This window comes from Staurois parvus, unplaced genomic scaffold (genome assembly GCF_062004578.1).
Source record: "Staurois parvus isolate SC_StPar_1 unplaced genomic scaffold, SC_StPar_1.0 ptg000101l, whole genome shotgun sequence".
In the NCBI taxonomy this organism is placed as follows: Eukaryota; Metazoa; Chordata; class Amphibia; order Anura; family Ranidae; genus Staurois; species Staurois parvus.
In genome coordinates, this window is record NW_028317897.1 from 2345617 (window position 1) to 2364851 (window position 19235).

The 19235-nt window shown below is 44.4% G+C and overlaps 1 protein-coding gene across 1 annotated transcript in view; it reads right to left on the reverse strand.

Annotated features, from left to right (window-relative positions):
• The window catches only part of CRY1 (cryptochrome circadian regulator 1), an 82509-nt gene extending 64076 nt beyond the window's left edge, over positions 1-18433 (reverse strand). Inside the window, exon 1 of the mRNA XM_089671209.1 lies at positions 17635-18433. Within this exon, the coding sequence (XP_089527335.1) occupies positions 17635-17792 (158 nt within the window). The 5' untranslated portion in view covers positions 17793-18433. The remainder of the gene's footprint in view (positions 1-17634) is intronic.
• Between the last annotated feature and the right edge of the window lie 802 nt (positions 18434-19235).

Below are 19235 nucleotides of genomic sequence, written 5' to 3' on the forward strand. Positions count from 1 at the left end.
CAGCACAGGGGCTGCTACAGCTGGGGACGTGGTGACCGCGGCCTGTGGGGCGGGAGCGGATATAGTGCAGGCCTGGAATTGAGTTTCAATCCGCTGACATCTATCCTGCAGGGCCGATACGGTCTGAGTCAAATTGGACAGGTGCCTGCAGATCTCCTCCAGCGGAGATGGACCTCCTCTAGACTCAGTCATGGCCTTCTGGTACTGTAAGGGACCGCCCGGCGGTACTACTAGCACTCCACTGAATAGGCGTCCCCAGCGCACGGAGTCTAAGTCCCAGGGTGCTTGTTCACCAGAGCCCCTGATGGTGGGGATGGACTTGGAGCTCCCTGAGACCAGGTCGTGGCTACTGGGTGCGCCCGTCAGTGGTAGCAGTATGCGCAAGGGACTCCCACGGGGAAGAGTCTGATGTGAGGAGGTCAGAAGACCCCGCTGCACGGGATGGATGGATGGATGAGCAAGGTCAGACGGGCCGGGTCGGTAACAGAGGGCGGCAAGGTACAAGGCAGCGGGCATAGAATGGTCGGGTCACACGCCAGGTCAGCAACAGCAGGTCAAATCCAATAGGGGGCATTCAGGAGAGAGGTCAGGCAAAGCAAGGGTCAGAATAGGAGAAACAGCAAGGTCAGGTACAATCCGGGTCAATAACTTACAGGGTACAGGTTCACAGGATTCAGGATGCAGGAAAGACCAGAAGGCACTGAATGACAGCTCAGGGTTGTTTAAATATCCCGCCCTGCGCTGCCATTGGTGCCCAGCGGGCGGCCGCGGCTTCTACTGCGCATGCGCGAACTCGAACGCCGCGGCCGGCCCGGAACCAGTGCTCGAGTCCCTGCGCCGGGCGGCATACTGCGCCTGCGCCGGGACCAACGCGGCGGGGATCGAGGGGATCCCTGACAGGAAAATTGTATAATGTATGGCCAGCCTAACAGCTGATACCCACGGCTGTCAAAATATCCAAAATAGTGCCCACATCTGACCAGATGCACATGCTGTTCTGTTCAATTGAAAACTTTACACCCGACTTGTTGAGCCAAGTGGTGTCAACAGGGCCGCCCATGGAATTAATTTCAGCCAATTCAGCAGGAATTGTCATAAATTAAACTTGTGTACAGTTAGTTTCAGAAGTCATGTTCAGCCAGGTTCTATACAGATAGAATGTACAGACCACCCCAAAGTTATAACCTTTAACAATTCAGACTTATTGAATATTTATATTCCAAGCAGTTCTGTTCCTTTAGAACTGTGTGCCAGGGCTCCCACACGCATGCGTGGGAGTGACTTAATCATGGCCCCGGGTCAATGGTAGTGCCTGATCTCATGTGTTATGCATGTTTTTCAAGGCACCCTCATAATAAACATGAGACCAAAAGCACAGAACTGTCCCCAGAAAGCTTCTGTAGAGCACCAAAAAAACAAAAAAAAAAAACAAACAACTTTCAAAATCTAATTCAATTCAAATGTGAATGTAGCATTGCCTACACAGAATACAGAAGTAAAAAAATAATTTCTGAAGAATTTATAGTGGCATGATGAAACAAAATTAAAATGACCATTTACTGTTAAGAGAATGAGCATTTATTTATGCTGCTGTCCATAGAGCAACTGGTTTGCAGTTACGAAGATCTCTGTAGCCCTCTAGTGGTCATTTTTATTCTTTCATGTCAACTTAAAAAGTGTAGGCAACCCTTATTACTGATACTACATTGATCCATTCTTCTGTACATATGCCTTTTTCAGCAGCATTCATCGACAACAGCAAACACAGTAATCCTGCCAGTCACCTTTCATTCCTAGAGTATTCTGAAGACCCCAAGCACAGAAGCAGATATTTCCGGAAATATAAACTGCTAAATACCTTTTCTCATCAGCATTCAGAGCAGTCTTGTGACTTCAGCAGAGCACTGGTTAAAGCTTGTCGGAGAAGAAGTTTTCTTTCTGCTCTAGGAGGATGCAGAACCCCTGACCTCAGTTTGGACAATGCTGATTGGCACTGTGCTGATCACATGCACTCTCCCAAGAAAAACAAAAAACAAAACTCTACAATACACTCTAAGCTGAGCATGTGACTACTGGTTCAATCTGTCTTATCAGGTGGACATTTGAACAAGATGAAGATCAGAGAAAACAGGACCAAAACACCCTTTTCACACAATGCAGAGGATTAACCCCTTAGGTTCCAGTGAGTATAACAAGCATGCTTTACTGCATATACAGACTGATTTTACTGTTGAGGGTTTAGTAACACTTTAATACACCAGCTGTGGAACAAGAAATAGGAAGATTTAGGATGGGGAACAAACTTCCTGCTGACTTTAAGTCACACCACTACCCACCCCTCTATCAGTGGGCCACACCCTCCACACTTAAGAAGATGGGAGATTTGGAAAGTTTGCTTTTTTTTTTTTTTTTTTTTTTTTTTAAGAATACTGTGTCATTCTAAAAAGGTTTTCACAATTCATATTGATTTTTTACAATTTTAGGTCTTCACACTTTAATGTGCTTCTCAAGGTTGTGGTATGAGAAAATTTGAGGGCTGGTTCACATCAGAACATGGTTTTGGAAAGGCGCATATTTCACGCACTGCGTTCAAACGCACTGCCTTTGTGATTTGCTACGGGTTGTTAACAGCACCCCAAATGCAGAGCATCTGCAGGCACCAGATCACGTTACTGCAGTACCATGCAATTTGGTGCAGCGGGTTTTTAAAAGTTATTGCATGTGTATGTGCGTTCTGGTGCAATTTGCAAAATGGCACTGCAGGAGAATGCACAGGAATCAGTATTCCTGTGCGATATTCTGGAGTGAATTACCCCTGAGATAAACAGAAGATTAAAAGGGTAACTCGGCTTTGTGGGAAAAAAAAAAAAATACTGCAAAAATAGATTATGAAACAAAAGAAAAGAGGATTAGGAGGATTATATTTCCCTGTAACGATGTTCAAAACTACTGTTTCTGTTCTGTTCACCCCTGGTGGTGGTATCCGGTCATTGTCGCTTTACATAACTTGTTTATTGTAATTTTACATTCTTGACTGCCCATGTCTGTTCGTTTCTAACTCTTTGCAAATGTTTATTGTATGTAAACCATGGGGGCGGGGGGGATTGGTAAAGAAAATACAGCATAGAATTGTGACAAGCCTTATTATAAATTGAAGGTTATGAATAATCCTTTCCTTTTCAATCTACAGCACTGTATTTTTGTAAAATTCAATGTCATATGGCAACCTGGAGGGGTTCTTACTGATTTTCCCTGAAGTCTGCACTAAGATCAGTCATATTTTAAGAATCCTCCGCAAAAAAATTAATTTTTTCGTCAAATGTTCTTAAAAGGGTTAAATCACTTCTAAATCCGTATTAGAACCTTGCATCAGCTGATTAATAATGAAAGTTACTCTTATGCAGATACACACACAACTCCTGGTGCATCCCACAGGTCTTCCTTGTACACATTTGTGGTCATCACTTCAGAAATATTTCACATTTATGGGCCATGTCTGTAGGTCCTGAAACCCCCTACTGCCAGCGAAACCACTACATTAATAAGTGAAAAATTACTATAATAGACATTCACTACAGTTTCCAGAACATCTTTAATTGTTGGCTATAAAGAGTCCAGGACCATATACAATCCCCTTAAAGTGTAAAAGCTTGCTCTCAACTACTAGAGATCAGTTCACTGTACACTACGGGGATGGAAATGCATCCAAGCACTAGTCAGTGCAAGGTCGATCCCCAACTGGATTTCATGGGTTAGCACTAATGATGGCCCTTTTACCTTGGCTTTCCTTACAAATCCAACCAATTGTATATTTAAACACATTTCAACATGCTGATATCACTATTGCAATGCTATTTATATGCATGTGTAACCTGCCAAGCAAGTTTCTCTTTAATTCTTCGACTTCCTCCAACAGAATGACCTAGTTTACAGTAAAACATATGGGCCGAGCAACCATTAAAGCAACCATGAGGATCAAGTTAGTGTTACACTGGTTAATATGAGTAGGTTGTCTGCAGTCGCCACACTCAAGATTTTTAGTTTTTTAATATGTATTTTGAAAGAATGTTTAGTGGTTTTATAATTTCTTTTATTATGGATCTGGATCAGGCACATTGAGTCATACCTATGCTTTTAGGAAGTCAGGGTCTTAGTCTAATTTTACAACTAAAGAATGTATTCCTGGTGATTCTGAAGCTTTTATTCATCAGGTGTTCTACAAGCAGTTTTGCACAAGTATCAAGACTTCTGGAGTTAAATTTCCTGGGCTGGGAAACAGGAGGAGAACAGTACTATATGAAGAGAAGAGTTTTGTGCGCATATTTTGTGCACTTACAGGTGGTTTAAATTGAAGTCTTTGGGACCAAAAACATCTGAACACACAAAAAAAAGTGTATGACATATAGGGGTTTATTTACTAAACCTGGTTGACTCAGAATCTTGTCCACTTCTGCATAAAAACCAATCAGCTTCCAGGTTTTATTGCTGAAGCTTAACTGAACATGCAGAGGTTAGAAGCTGATTGGCTACCATGCACAGGTGCCCAATTAGAAAGAATGGGATTCTGCATGTTTTAGGGTAGTCGGTTGTAGGGAAACTTGCACAAAAGACAATCATGAATGGGGGCTTATAGGAACCTTTGAGTACTCTGGCAGTAGATACTGTCAAAGTTCAGGTATTACAAGGCACCTGGTTCTACTTCGTGCATTCATTATAATTTAACAAATTAGAGCATTTGTTTGTTTTTTAGACCTCTACAGGTGTACATTTAGCCCTGGTTCATACTGATGTGGTGCAGAATTTGCAGCGTTTTCTGTGCGAATTCCGCACCGCATCAGAATCGCACCCAGTTCATGCGAACTGCTGTGTGTATGTTAAGTTAACAACACACCGAAAGCAGTCTGCAAAACGTGGTGCGATGTTTAGAATCAGACCCATGCAATCCGATTCTAGTGTGGACCAAAAAAAGGGTCCTGCACCTTTTTTGGTGCGGGTGAGGTGCGATTAGAGCCATACGAAATGTATGGCTCCAATCACACCATACACAAATCACATGTGATTTGCACAGGAATTCGGTGAGGTTCCTGTGCTAATCACATGCGATATACCGCACCGCATATATGTGAACCCAGGCTTACGGTAAACCAGTTCGTGAATACTAGCCTGGATGTGGTATGAAAATACAAAGTATATCCAAGGTCAAAATACCTTGACGTTTGTTTTGGAGCAAATCTGGGTCCTTCATTCCTCTGGCAGCGAACAATAAACTATCAAGAGCTAGTTTAGTTTATTTATATATACATAGCGTATGATCTCCTATTTACAAATATGACCACCGCAGCAAGAAAAAAAAACCAAAAACAAACATTTGCTGGCTTTCCATACAACAAACACTTTGACTTTAACATCAGATTTAGAATAGAGTCTTGGGAGCTGGGTGCAGAGGGGCCAACACTCTACATGTACATTATGGTGTATTACTCAGTAACCTGATTTGCACCTTTTATTTTTTTGTAATAAAGATCAAAGTAAATTAAAGCACGAAATACACAGGAAAAAAAAAAAGCCTTAAGGAATTTACTGACCCTTTAAGCATTTTTTTTTTCTTTCCATCTTGGGTTTACTCAAAATCTGAAATCTTACAGGTGATATTTTACACAAACAACACACTCTACTATGTCATTCCTAACATTCTATCTGCATCCAGCCATGATCACTGAAAATTGCTGGTTGTGCAAACAGTCAGGAATAGCTGCGGCCACCATTAGCCTGCACTGTATGTTCTTAGCGGCTGCAGCAATTCACAAACACCTGCCATTTTAGACATAGAAATTCTGTGGATTCCTGCTGCCAGAAATCACAGGGTGTGCTAATTGCCTGTGTGAATTAAGCTGCAGCAACAAGATTAGCTAATGCATTGGCAGTGCCGCTGGTCTGCTACAATAGGGAATCAAAAAAAAAAAAAACACTTTGCTGCCATACAGCAAGACATCAGCTTGCCATTGAACATATGGGCAAAGACCAGGCATTCTAGAACAATGTGCTCTGGACTGATAAATCATGGTTAAGGTTGTTTGGTCACTGTAACAGACATGCCTGTCTCCTAAAATGCTGTCTTTGGTTCGCGCCAAACCTCAACTGTGAAGCATTGTGGGGGAAACGTTATGGTTTGAGGTCACTTTGCTGCTTCAGGGTATATGCAGCTACAGTCTTCAAGTCATCTATACATTCTGCATCATATCAAAAATGTGCTTGATGAGAATGCAGGGACATCGGTCTAAAAGTTGAACTTCAAACGCATATTTCAATGTCATAATCTGAAGTACCGTAGCCAATCCACCAAGGAGCTCAAAGAAATAGAGGGTTATGGACTCACCTAGTCAAAAGACCTGATTTGAATCCTATTTAAAATGTTATATTGAAATTTGAAAGAGGCAGTTTATACAAGGAAACTCACAAACATCTTGCAACTGAAGTGAATTTGCATCGAGGCATGGTCAAAAAGGAGTCAATTCTGTTATTTATACAGCTGACAGAGCAAAGTCCTTATAGAAAAGGAGACCTTACTTTTTGCTCCTGCAGTTTCATTTTCACTTACAGGTCTCCTCCCCTCCCCCAGCCTCTAAATAGAGAAAGACTAAATTCTGTTGAGTCAGGGAGCATAAAAGATCAGTAACCCTGGGGTACCCTTTTAACAATGAAAATGTCCTTCTTAACAGCAGACACCAAAAAGATGCTGCTGACTGCTGTTAAGCAGGAAGATTACTGTGTACAGGTTACATTCAAGGTGACTGCCAGAAAAAGCGTACAGGAAGTCTGCCATCGCTGGCCTGAAAATGCTAGTTGCCTGGCTGTATCTAGCTTAAAAACATGCCTTAGCGTGCCTTATCTCTAGCATTTGCTCAAGGTCAGAAACTCTAGAGCACTGAAGCAAAAGGATCAGCATGAAAGAACACATTCTGAAAGGGAAGGTGAGCTGTGGCAGCCCTCATACTTTTCTCATAGAATAGATTTCTCCTACTCGTTTAGGTCTAGGAGGCCGCAAAATACAATGACCGATCATCTGCTCCCTCAGCCAGTGGCTCCCCTTTTTTACCCTACGCTATGGCTGTGGACGGTCCCTCAGCATCCTTGTGCCCAATACAGGACTATGGGCTCTGCTTTAAAGGACCAGCAGAGGTACTGCTGCTTCCATGACTGCCAATGAGCTGTCTGAAAGCCTCCATAGTTGATGGACCAGCATAGATCGCCACAGATCAGCTGTCTACTCAAACCTGTTTAATATACATGAATGCAGTTTTCCATTCAGATAAGGCTATAAGAAGCTACACAGGCCTATTATTGGTTTCAATCTCAGAGAATTATACCGATTAAGAGAGCTTACTTTTCCACTAGGCAGTACTGTGGATGGAGGGGAGAAAGTTTTCCACGCTATTTGAAGCGCGGGTCTCTTAGCAGCTGGAGATGCATTTCCAGTGTTGCAGCTATAGGGATAGGTACCATGTTTGCCCTGAGTAAATGAGGTTTTTAAATTCCTGCATACTGGACATATTGGGAGTGTGTGGATTGAATACAAATAAAGCAAAAAAAAAAAAATTTTTTAAATAGTGAAAACAAGTTATAACCTGCCATACAATTTACTATATAATCGAACAATTGTGAAAATAGACATTTACATTTTCATGTATTTTTCAGTGCTTCATTCATATACTGTTAATCACGTCCCTTTACTTAATCACCAAAATAACTTTACAGTTGTGGAAATTTTTAAAGTGGAATTTCCCTCTTAGTCAACGTTGACCACTTTAAATCCTTATGCTGTAGCATTACTAAGTAGATAGGAAAGTATATCATATTTGCCTTTTTTAAATTTCTTCAGTTACTTTCTGGTTTCCAGGCCTAGGCAAATGCTGCCATATCCCATGAGTCTTCAGGAGGTGGAGGGGTTTTCTTAGCCAAGCACACCCTCCTGCCTGCTTAAGCTAACGACAGATGGATTCCAGGAACTAAATGCTACATAAATCATCTGCCCTTACGCAAGATGGCCACAGCCAGAAATGCTGGGGGGGGGTTGTTTTTCAAAACGATTATCCAGCAAAATAAAGTAAAAAGACAAGAATGGATGGGCGAGTTTGCTTGGGATATTAAAACATTAATTAAATAGCGTTTTTTGTTTGTGGTGCTCAGATGCAGTGTAGCTCCATTTTCAGGTGCTAAGTAAATGTACAAAATATACTATACTGATAAAATCCAACCATTATAACGAATTAAAACATATCCCCTATAGACTAGACAATACTGGTTTCACAGTTGTATTGCATAACCTAGATACATAAAATTATTTTCTAAAGGGTTTCACAATAAATAGTCATTTGATATAACTTGGCTCCTAGATGGAAATTGGGGTCCAGTCCGATGAAAGCAATACGATAAATCACGGCATGTTTCGTGGTTCTCCACCCCCTCTTCACGTTCTGTGAAAAACTAAAGATAAAATGTATCCATGACTGGAGTTCTGGTCTGGGGACCACCATCCACACCAAACCTTCCACCCTGGGAGGAGGGTAGGCAGGTGAATGATATATGTAGTGCAAAAAAAAAACAAAAAAAAACCACACCTTTCTCTGGAGACAAAAAGGCAGCAAAATTGTATTGGTCCGCTTCCTGTTATTCCCCAAGTGGCCCTCCAAAATTCTATAAAGGGAAAGAGGGAGTTTCCACTTGCCCACTACAACACCAAGAAGGCAACTCTCAGGAAAAGTCTTGGTCTTCCCGGAAAGCAACATTCCCACTATGGAACAGTATTGTCAAGTCTAAAAAGGGATAGGTTTTACCTTTTATAATAAACAATTGGGTTTTAACAATCAAGTGTATTTTGTACATTACTTGGCACCAAAGTCCCACAGCTGTAGGAAATGGTCTTGGTGACTAAGAATTTTAGGGATGTTGGTGCCTATCCAGACAATCTTGGCATTAGATGTATACAAGTATCATGTACTTTTTCATTGAGGAATCACAAAACCTGACTCGCAGCTTATAGGACTCTACTGAAGAAAGCAGTTTGACTGAGAGCCAACATTTCAAAACAGTCTTTATCTACAAAAATAATGGAGCAACGCTCAAAGTCACCTTAATTACAATTATGTAACAATATGAAAGAAAGAATCTAGTTATTACACAGCAAGATTTCAATTAAACATACTTATCACAGCCATATAATACAGAAGGATATTTTTACAGATTTGAGGTTACTTGTTAAAAAAGGTTGCTTCAGCAAAACACCGGATGATAATTTTGTGAAACTGATGAAGGTGTTAAAGAGTACCGTATATACTCGAGTATAAGCCGACCCGAATATAAGCCGAGGTACCTAACTTTACCACAAAAAACTGGGAAAAACTATTGACTCGAGTATAAGCTGAGGGGGGAGGAATAGTGCCCCATCGTTGGTGTCAGTGGGGGGAGGAATAGTGCCCCATCGTTGGTGTCAGTGGGGGGAGGAATAGTGCCCCATCGTTGGTGTCAGTGGGGGGAGGAATAGTGCCCCATCGTTGGTGTCAGTGGGGGGGGGGGGGGAATAGTGCCCCATCGTTGGTGTCAGTGGGGGGGGGGGGAATAGTGCCCCATCGTTGGTGTCAGTGGGGGGGGGGGGGGGGAATACTGCCCCATCGTTGGTGTCAGTGGGGGGGGGGGGGAATACTGCCCCATCGTTGGTGTCAGTGGGGGGGGGGGGGGAATACTGCCCCATCGTTGGTGTCAGTGGGGGGGGGGGGGAATACTGCCCCATCGTTGGTGTCAGTGGGGGGGGGGGGAATACTGCCCCATCGTTGGTGTCAGTGGGGGGGGGGGGGGAATACTGCCCCATCGTTGGTGTCAGTGGGGGGGGGGGGGAATACTGCCCCATCGTTGGTGTCAGTGGGGGGGGGGGGAATACTGCCCCATCGTTGGTGTCAGTGGGGGGGGGGGGAATACTGCCCCATCGTTGGTGTCAGTGGGGGGGGGGGGAATACTGCCCCATCGTTGGTGTCAGTGGGGGGGGGGGGGAATACTGCCCCATCGTTGGTGTCAGTGGGGGGGGGGGGGGAATACTGCCCCATCGTTGGTGTCAGTGGGGGGGGGGGGGAATACTGCCCCATCGTTGGTGTCAGTGGGGGGGGGGGGGAATACTGCCCCATCGTTGGTGTCAGTGGGGGGGGGGGGGAATACTGCCCCATCGTTGGTGTCAGTGGGGGGGGGGGGGGATACTGCCCCATCGTTGGTGTCAGTGGGGGGGGGGGGGAATACTGCCCCATCGTTGGTGTCAGTGGGGGGGGGGGGAATACTGCCCCATCGTTGGTGTCAGTGGGGGGGGGGGGGGAATACTGCCCCATCGTTGGTGTCGGGGGGGGGGGGGGGAGGAATACTGCCCCATCGTTGGTGTCAGTGGGGGGGGGGGGGGAGGAATACTGCCCCATCGTTGGTGTCAGTGGGGGGGGGGGGGGGAGGAATACTGCCCCATCGTTGGTGTCAGTGGGGGGGGAATACTGCCCCATCGTTGGTGTCAGTGGGGGGGGGGGGGGGGGGAGGAATACTGCCCCATCGGTGTCAGTGGGGGGGGGGGGGGGGAGGAATACTGCCCCATCGGTGTCAGTGGGGGGGGGGGGGGGAGGAATACTGCCCCATCGTTGGTGTCAGTGGGGGGGGGGGGAGGAATACTGCCCCATCGTTGGTGTCAGTGGGGGGAGGAATAGTGCCCCATCGTTGGGGTCAGTGGGGGGGTGGACGAATAGTGCCCCATTGTTGGTGTCAGTGGGGGGAGGAATAGTGCCCCATCGTTGGTGACCCCTGCTCCAGCCTGGGCTCGCTCACTCCCTCCCTCTCCCATGGTACACACTTACCGGTCAGATGTCTTCCTTCTCCGGCCACTCTCCTCCTCTTCACTCGCTCGATCTTCGCGGTGCCGCTCGGCTCCTCCTCTCCAAGCTCCACCTCCTCGCCGGTGATTGGGCGCCTGTGTGCCTCTCCTGAGCTACAGTTCCGGCGGCCAATCACCGGCGAGAATTGATCCCGGGGGTGTGTCCAGATGACAGGGACGGCATGTCATCTGCAGACGTTCAAAGGTGGGTAAGTGAGCGCAAACAGATCAAATAAGCAGCTGACATACAGGGTAATCCTCAATACCTTGGAACATAAGCTATAAATGGGGTATGCAGCGCTAGAGAACAGATAATAAACACGGGACTGTTTATGATATGAAGTACCAATACAGCAGTTCATATAATAGTTCATATATTCCAGCCTGAAAAGATGGAAATGATCCAATGATGTTCCAGATCACAAACGATGCAATAAGAGAAATTAGTGAGGTTGTGCGCTTACCACAAGTACACACAATATGAGCATTGTATGTAATTAACAGCAACCGGGCATCATGGTCTGGTCAACCGTATCCTGGGCACCATCTGGCCATGTATGGACATCCGGGTCACAGGTACAACGCTATCCAGGCCCCTTCTGGCTTTCAAATCCAAAAACGCCACCTTGCATAAGCTCATAAAAAACGAGCCGGGAGGCAAGAAAGCGCTAATAGTAAAGTACGTTTATTTAAGAACATAAAACAAAAACCAAGCAGCCAGGACTCACATTGATATAATATAATAAAAATCCAGGCCCACATCAATCAGCCTCCCTGATGGTCAGTGGTACACTCAACATGCAGCGCATACAGATCAAAGTAAAATCAATAGAACCCTGGTGGTCAGTGGTATCACAAATACATAGCCATAGAGTATGGTGAGTATAAACAGAAATATACTCATCCAGGTCAGGTGAGGTAGTTCCCTGGTGGCTAGTGGGTCTCTTAGTAACAAAGGCGTCAATAGGGTGGATCCCCTAACATGTTTCGAGCTAAAGCTCGTTTTCAAAGGGGTCTGACCCCTTTGAAAACGAGCTTTAGCTCGAAACATGTTAGGGGATCCACCCTATTGACGCCTTTGTTACTAAGAGACCCACTAGCCACCAGGGAACTACCTCACCTGACCTGGATGAGTATATTTCTGTTTATACTCACCATACTCTATGGCTATGTATTTGTGATACCACTGACCACCAGGGTTCTATTGATTTTACTTTGATCTGTATGCGCTGCATGTTGAGTGTACCACTGACCATCAGGGAGCTGATTGATGTGGGCCTGGATTTTTATTATATTATATCAATGTGAGTCCTGGCTGCTTGGTTTTTGTTTTATGTTCTTAAATAAACGTACTTTACTATTAGCGCTTTCTTGCCTCCCGGCTCGTTTTTTATGAGCTTATGCAAGGTGGCGTTTTTGGATTTGAAAGCCAGAAGGGGCCTGGATAGCGTTGTACCTGTGACCCGGATGTCCATACATGGCCAGATGGTGCCCAGGATACGGTTGACCAGACCATGATGCCCGGTTGCTGTTAATTACATACAATGCTCATATTGTGTGTACTTGTGGTAAGCGCACAACCTCACTAATTTCTCTTATTGCATCGTTTGTGATCTGGAACATCATTGGATCATTTCCATCTTTTCAGGCTGGAATATATGAACTATTATATGAACTGCTGTATTGGTACTTCATATCATAAACAGTCCCGTGTTTATTATCTGTTCTCTAGCGCTGCATACCCCATTTATAGCTTATCTGCAGACGTTGACTCGAGTATAAGCCGAGGGGGCCGTTTTTCAGCACAAAAAATGTGCTGAAAAACTCGGCTTATACTCGAGTATATACGGTAACTTCATCCAACTCTCCTAAATTATATTAAAAGCAACCGTTTGAAATGTTTTATGGCAGCAGCAAAACTGCTCAGTATTTTGGTTGTCATTCTTGTGCTGCTACATGGCACCAGTGCACCTCAGGCTATTTTGTTGGTAATCTGGGAACCACTTTGCAGACCTGTCTGTAACATGAAGAGCTATCCTTTCATGTCCACTACATGAAAATATTCTGGTGTAAAACAACTTGGTACTAAAATGTCTCTCAAAACCACTAACCAGCATCAGACCCACCTTAGAAATCTTATTCTGACTGAAAATATAGGAATCAGAAGTTCCTCTGCACAGGCATCAGAGGCACATTCTTAATGACCCATTGCAGTGTTCTGTGGATTCTGGCAGCAGTGTGTGGAACCCAGATTAAAGTAAATGGAGAGAACATTCAGACACAGTTTCAGTGTTTGCTGGATAACATTAGCAGCTCACAGATTCTCTCACATGTTCCCTGCAATTTGACTTTAAATTGTTAAAATGTTCAAAGCTGTAGAGTACTTTTCAATATGGAGGAAAATATCACAAGGATGTAAATAAATGAGAAGACCATGCTCACTAGAGTAACATCTATACTGCTTTAATGTTTTAACCAAAGCCAGCAATATGATCACCTTAGGGCCCTACCCTTACAGAACACTTGAAGTACCAGGGCACGCTGCTGTACACGTACACAATCTAATTTATAGACTTTCTACAAACATGTTGTAAAAATGATGGAAAATGTTGCCATGGAACTTGACTACTCAGGTTACCCAGTTTTTCCCTTACTAACTCATTGGCTTCTGAATCCTACACAGCTCTGCCCTCCCTTACTGTATAGCTTAGGATATATCCAGTTGTCATTTTCTCGGAAAGTACAAAAATATCTTGGAATGCGTGGGGGGAAAAAAAAAAAAAAAAAAAAAAAAAAAAAAAAATCACACTGCATAATAGAAGCAGGCAGTCTAAATATGCTGGATTATGCAGCAAGTATGGTCGCTTGAAGCTTGTGAATGGATGTGCTAATGAGCACCGGGGAGAGCGATAGGGCAGACAGATCCTCAGATTCCAAAAGACAGTGAATTAAATGAGTTGGAAACACTGCTCCATGAGTTGAGTAACAGCTGGAATGCATCTGGCAGAGAATACATCTTCCTTAACATCTTCCTTCAGTCTTTCGGGCCTAGGACGTGAAGAGAGATGAATCTGCTCCTCTTTATTCCTTTCTATCTACCCAACCTTTTTACCTATTCGCTTTCTTTCATTCTATATAGCTGCACTGATGTTTTAAGCTAAATATGCAAATTAATGTGAACATTTCTCCACAATGTTGTGTCAGCTCTAGAGGTTCCACACCAAATTTCTAGCTTATTATTTGCACAGATCATATGTGATAATTATTTTGGGACTTTTGCGCCCCCCCCCATAGCCTGCTTTGTCTATGGATAACTGTTGAATCTCATTAGTATCTCTATAGTTCTCTATGAGCTTTGCTATGCAGTGAGCTACACACACTTCCTGTTTCTTGGATTGAAAAAAATATATATTTAATAAAAACTGTTATAGCCCAAAAAAAAAAAAAAAAAAAAAAAAAGAGCTAGATATATAAAATCTATTTTCTAATACAAGCATCCCAATTGTTCAACCAATAACTTTGACAAATGATGGCTCCTTTTTTTTTTATGGGAGTCATAATTCTGTTTGCAAGGTTAACTAAGTCTCAGTGTAGCTCTAGTTTAATAAGACAAAAGAGAACTGTCAATTGTCTTCAAGTGCAGGTATGAAGACTGGACATTTCACACAATTCTTCACTCTCACGGTTTTAGAAATAAGGCCATGTGCAGCATATATAAAAAGCAGGTTTATTGTGGAGTCAATACACGTTAACAGTCAACAGCAAAGGATATACAAAAGTTGGTGGCCAGCAGTCCTGGTCAAGTGCACTGCTCACCTGGCCTCCAAGATGTATCTGACATTAGGCAAAATGTTTCCAAACTGGTCAGAGAACTACAGATACTAAAAAGGAACAGAAGAAGTACATACACTGGTGTACTTGATCATTAGCCTAATTTTTTTCCCCTTCACAATGATACGCAGAAGTCATCCACATTCACTAAGCACATGTGCATAATAAAAACCCTGCAAACAATTGGCATCCATATTACAACAAACAAAAAACTTAGAATATGGCAGTTAAAAATGGCTGAACACTTATCTTGAGACGTGAAACCAACCATTGCCAACTGAGCAACTAGAAATTAATTTATCAGATGTTTAATACACACACACACACACACACACACACCGTATTTTTCGCTCCATAAGACGCACTTTTTTCCCCCAAAAAGGGGGGGGGGAAATGTCAGTGCGTCTTATGGGGCGAATATGGAGCGGCCAGTTCGGTATTTCCACCAACGCGTCAGAATACCGGGCTGGCCGCTCAGCTCTGCAGCGGGACCTTATGGAGATGACTGCTGACCTTTGGGGATCAGGTACCTGAATTTGACAGGTACCCGCTCTTACTTACGCGGAGTTGTTCTTTGATCTTACCTGTTCCTCTATCCAGCGGCGAGCTAACTTCCCGGCTTCTGTAGTGTGGGCGCTGGGCTTGACAGCCGGGTGCCAAGTGCGCATGCGCAAGAAGCGGTGCTTTTTGTGAATGGTAAGGCGGTACCTGGGACACATGACAGATCCCAGAAGCTGCCGGACCAATCACAAAGCGCAAGTGCTTCTCGCTCATGTGCACTGGGCACCCGGCTGTCATGCCGAGCGCCGACACTACAGAAGCCGGGAAGACAGCGCGCGGCTGGATAGAGGAACAGGTAAGATCAAAGAACAATTCCGCGGAAGAGCAGGTACCTGTCAAATTCAGGTACCCACTCCCCCCCCCCTCCCCAAAGGTCAGCAGTCATCTCCTGTGCTGTCCGCAGTCTCTAGTCATCTCCTGTGCTGTCCGCAGTCTCTAGTCATCTCCTGTGCTATGTCTGCAGTCCATTAGTTCAGAATTTTTTTTTTCCTGTTTTCTGCCTCTAAAACCTAGGTGCGTCTTATGGAGCGAAAAATACGGTGTGTATATATATATATATATATATATATATATATAAATAACTCAGTGGTGATCAAACAACACCAAAAGAAAGCTTTGTTTGAAAACAAAATATATATAAAAATCAGGCTGGTAATGTGTTGTAAAATAGAGATGTGCTGGGTAGCAAAGAAATTTCCTAGTCATGTAGGGAATACAATTTTCCAGAGCTGAAGTAGTTAACGTTACACACTGTACAACCACAGGGAGAACACTTAGCGCCATGCTTGTCCCCTTTAAATACATGGCTTGAGCTAATATCTTGAATAACAAACTGTAGTAGCAACTTTTTTTTTTTTTTTTTTTTTTTTTTTTTTAAGTCCGCAAACGTGCAACTATAAACGTAAAAACCCGTAAGTGTATCACAAAAAAAGTGCAAGTGCAAAACACCACACGAAAAAGTAGCAACTGGCAGACATACTTGTAACAACTGCTAAAAGGTTCTGTTTTAGATTGCAGGCAGCTCAGCATATTTGAAGACTTTCTGCATCAAACAAGAGCAAGCATACAAAGCATGCTACACCCTTTTACATAACGAATAATGGCTCTTCCTACAGGTCACATTCTCCAGCTGTAGGGAGGAGAGAGGGGTGTTGCTACAACCTCTCATTCTAATTTTACTTGATGCCAACTGCATTTACTTACAACTGCCAAATATGAAAACAAATATTCATGGGTTTCAGATGCTAAAAGATACTTGGCTGCTGCTTTATTTTCCGAGGAGGTAGATCTTTGCCATGGCTGGTTGCTGTAATAAGGGCTATGATCCAAAGCAATGAACCAGTGCTTTGATGACTAAACGTGCACTTGGAGAATCCACTGGTTTAGAAACAGCAACAGTGCCAGAAAGTGCACACCTAGATACAACTGGCAAGGAAAAGTTTTTACATGAACTCAGCACTTCTTACTACATGTAGCCAATGGATTTATTTCAATGGCATATGTAGGTTGTCATTTCGTAAGCCATTTTGACTTATAAACAACATCATATAAATACTTACATAATACAAACATTGATAAACATGTGGATTGGTATTGAAGTTAAAAGCATCACTAACAAACGGTTCCACACCACAGATTTTATTTTTTTGCATTAGCTTTGTTGTATTTTTTTACAGAAGCATCCCAACCCCAACAACGTTCTTGGACCTGGACTTTGTGGTCCCAATAGATCACGTCTGAACATGGCGCTACACCTTTTGGAGTCCAAGTACAAAACTATTACTTTCAGAATTACTCAACCAAAAATGTATGGTTACCCATGATTGAGGAGCAGTCCTGAAAAACTGGTTGCACCATTAAATTAGAAATCAGTACGGAAGGCCAATGTCCAGTAAGCCACAGTTTACAGTTCTGTGTTTACTGGAGCTTGGTTGCAATGAGTTATTGCGGCATGCACTACCTCACAAGATTTTTTCCCCATGTTTCATCAGATTACCTTGTCTGGGTCCAACCTTCATAAACACTGACTACCACTGTCCTAAAGAGAACCCAAGGAGGCAGAAACATAGGAGCCACCCTTGCCATCATGCTCTTTCCAAAGAAGCATGGTCCTCAATGGTCACCATCATCTTGGCTTACCCATAGACATTCACAGCCTAGAACAGGCACAAACAAGGAAGTTTCGAAAGTCTGACCTCCCATAGGACGTCCTTTTCCCTGAACCTGTAATTAACGCAGCAGGGTAGCAAGGACAACCCCAAAGCCTGCCCTTTCAGAAGACCAGGTCAACTATGGACATTTCCATGTTTCTATTGGTATGCGTCCTCTCGTGGGGCGGTTCCGCTTACCTCCACCTGTTGATTCCCACATTGGACGATCCAGCAAACCAGGGATCCAAAATATAGACACAACGAACAGTGTCAGATCCTTGGATACATTCCCTCAAGGCTGGGTTGTCATGGAGCCTCAGTCCCTTCCTGAACCAGTGGACAGCATTCACCCCCATTGTTTTGTTTTTTTGAAAGGTTCCCTAAAGAAATGGCAACAAGGGGAGGGGCACTAGAGAAAAAAGGACCCTTTGAGAGGGAAAAAGACGTCAGGTGAAAAAAGACGTCAGGTGAGAGAAAAAAGACGTCAAGTCCAGAACAAGCTCATGGTGTCCAGTAGGAACTTGGGGGGACTATAGAAATGGCTGTTGATGGGTCTTTATCTTCTGCGGTCCTGTGGAGAGGGGCAGCACAATGGAAGCTCAGTGCGGTGATCAGAGAAGAGCAGTGGTCTTCCTATCATGGTGTTCAGAGCCAGAGAAGCTCCAGGACTGAGGGGGTCCACCACAAAATTCAGCACCACCGTCTCTGACTGCCTCAACCAAGTGCGTACCTCTCGCACCAGCACACCGTGCCACACGTCACCTAAGCCCCACCTCCGTCCTACCATTGGCCGCGCCGGCGTCACGTGCTCATGCAGCCCTCACGTTTCTCTAGTGTGTTCTCCTGACCGCCCCCTCCCCTTAGCGCGGACACTTCAGCAACCACGTCCTCGTCGACACCCGCTGGTCACCGTTCAGTAGTCCGTCAACAACCTAGTAATTCACGACATGGTGGGGGAGGGGAAGCCCCGTTCTTTAATTTCAATCGGTTCGTTGTGGTCGGTGACGTAGGGTGGGTGGAGCCAGGCGGTCCTAGGATTGGGCTGCGCTGGGCAGGTTCCCGGATGAGCACGTGGACGGCTTGAGCCGAGGATGGGGCAGCCGTGCGCGCGCACAGGACGGGAAGGCTTTGCGGCGGGAGCGGGCGGCTGAATTTATACGGGGACCCCGGTGTGAGGGGGCAGGGCAGTGCACGGGGGCTCTACAGAAATAATCTTCGTGTTAGACGGACCGCGTTAATCCTCTCCTCCTCCCGCTTGTTGCTATAAGTAGCTGGCAGTCTGCCGGTTATGTAACCCTAATACAGGACACACCTGCCCCAGATCTGCTCCGAACAACATAACCCGGGGGCGGGGCGACTGAACACCGGCTGAGGGGGGATTGGAATAGGGATCTTAATAGAATCCAATGTCCCAGTGATGAGTCTCCCTGCTGACATGTATAAACTGCTCAAAAAATGAAAGGAAAACTTATGGAGAATAGCATCAAGTCAATGAAACTCCTGGGATATTGATCTGGTCAGTTAAGTAGCAGAGGGGGTTGGGAATCAGTTTCAGCTGCTTTGGTATTTGTGAAATTGACAAGTGCACTAGATGGGCAACAATGAGACGACCCCTAAAACAGGAATGGTTTTACAGGTGGAGGATACTGACATTTTTTTCCCTACTCAGCTTCTCTGACTGTTTCTCAATAGTTTTGTATTTGGCTAGGGTCAATGTCACTACTGGTAGTATGAGGCAATACCTGGACCCTACAGAGGTTGCACAGGCAGTCCAACTCCTCCAGGATGGCACATCAATA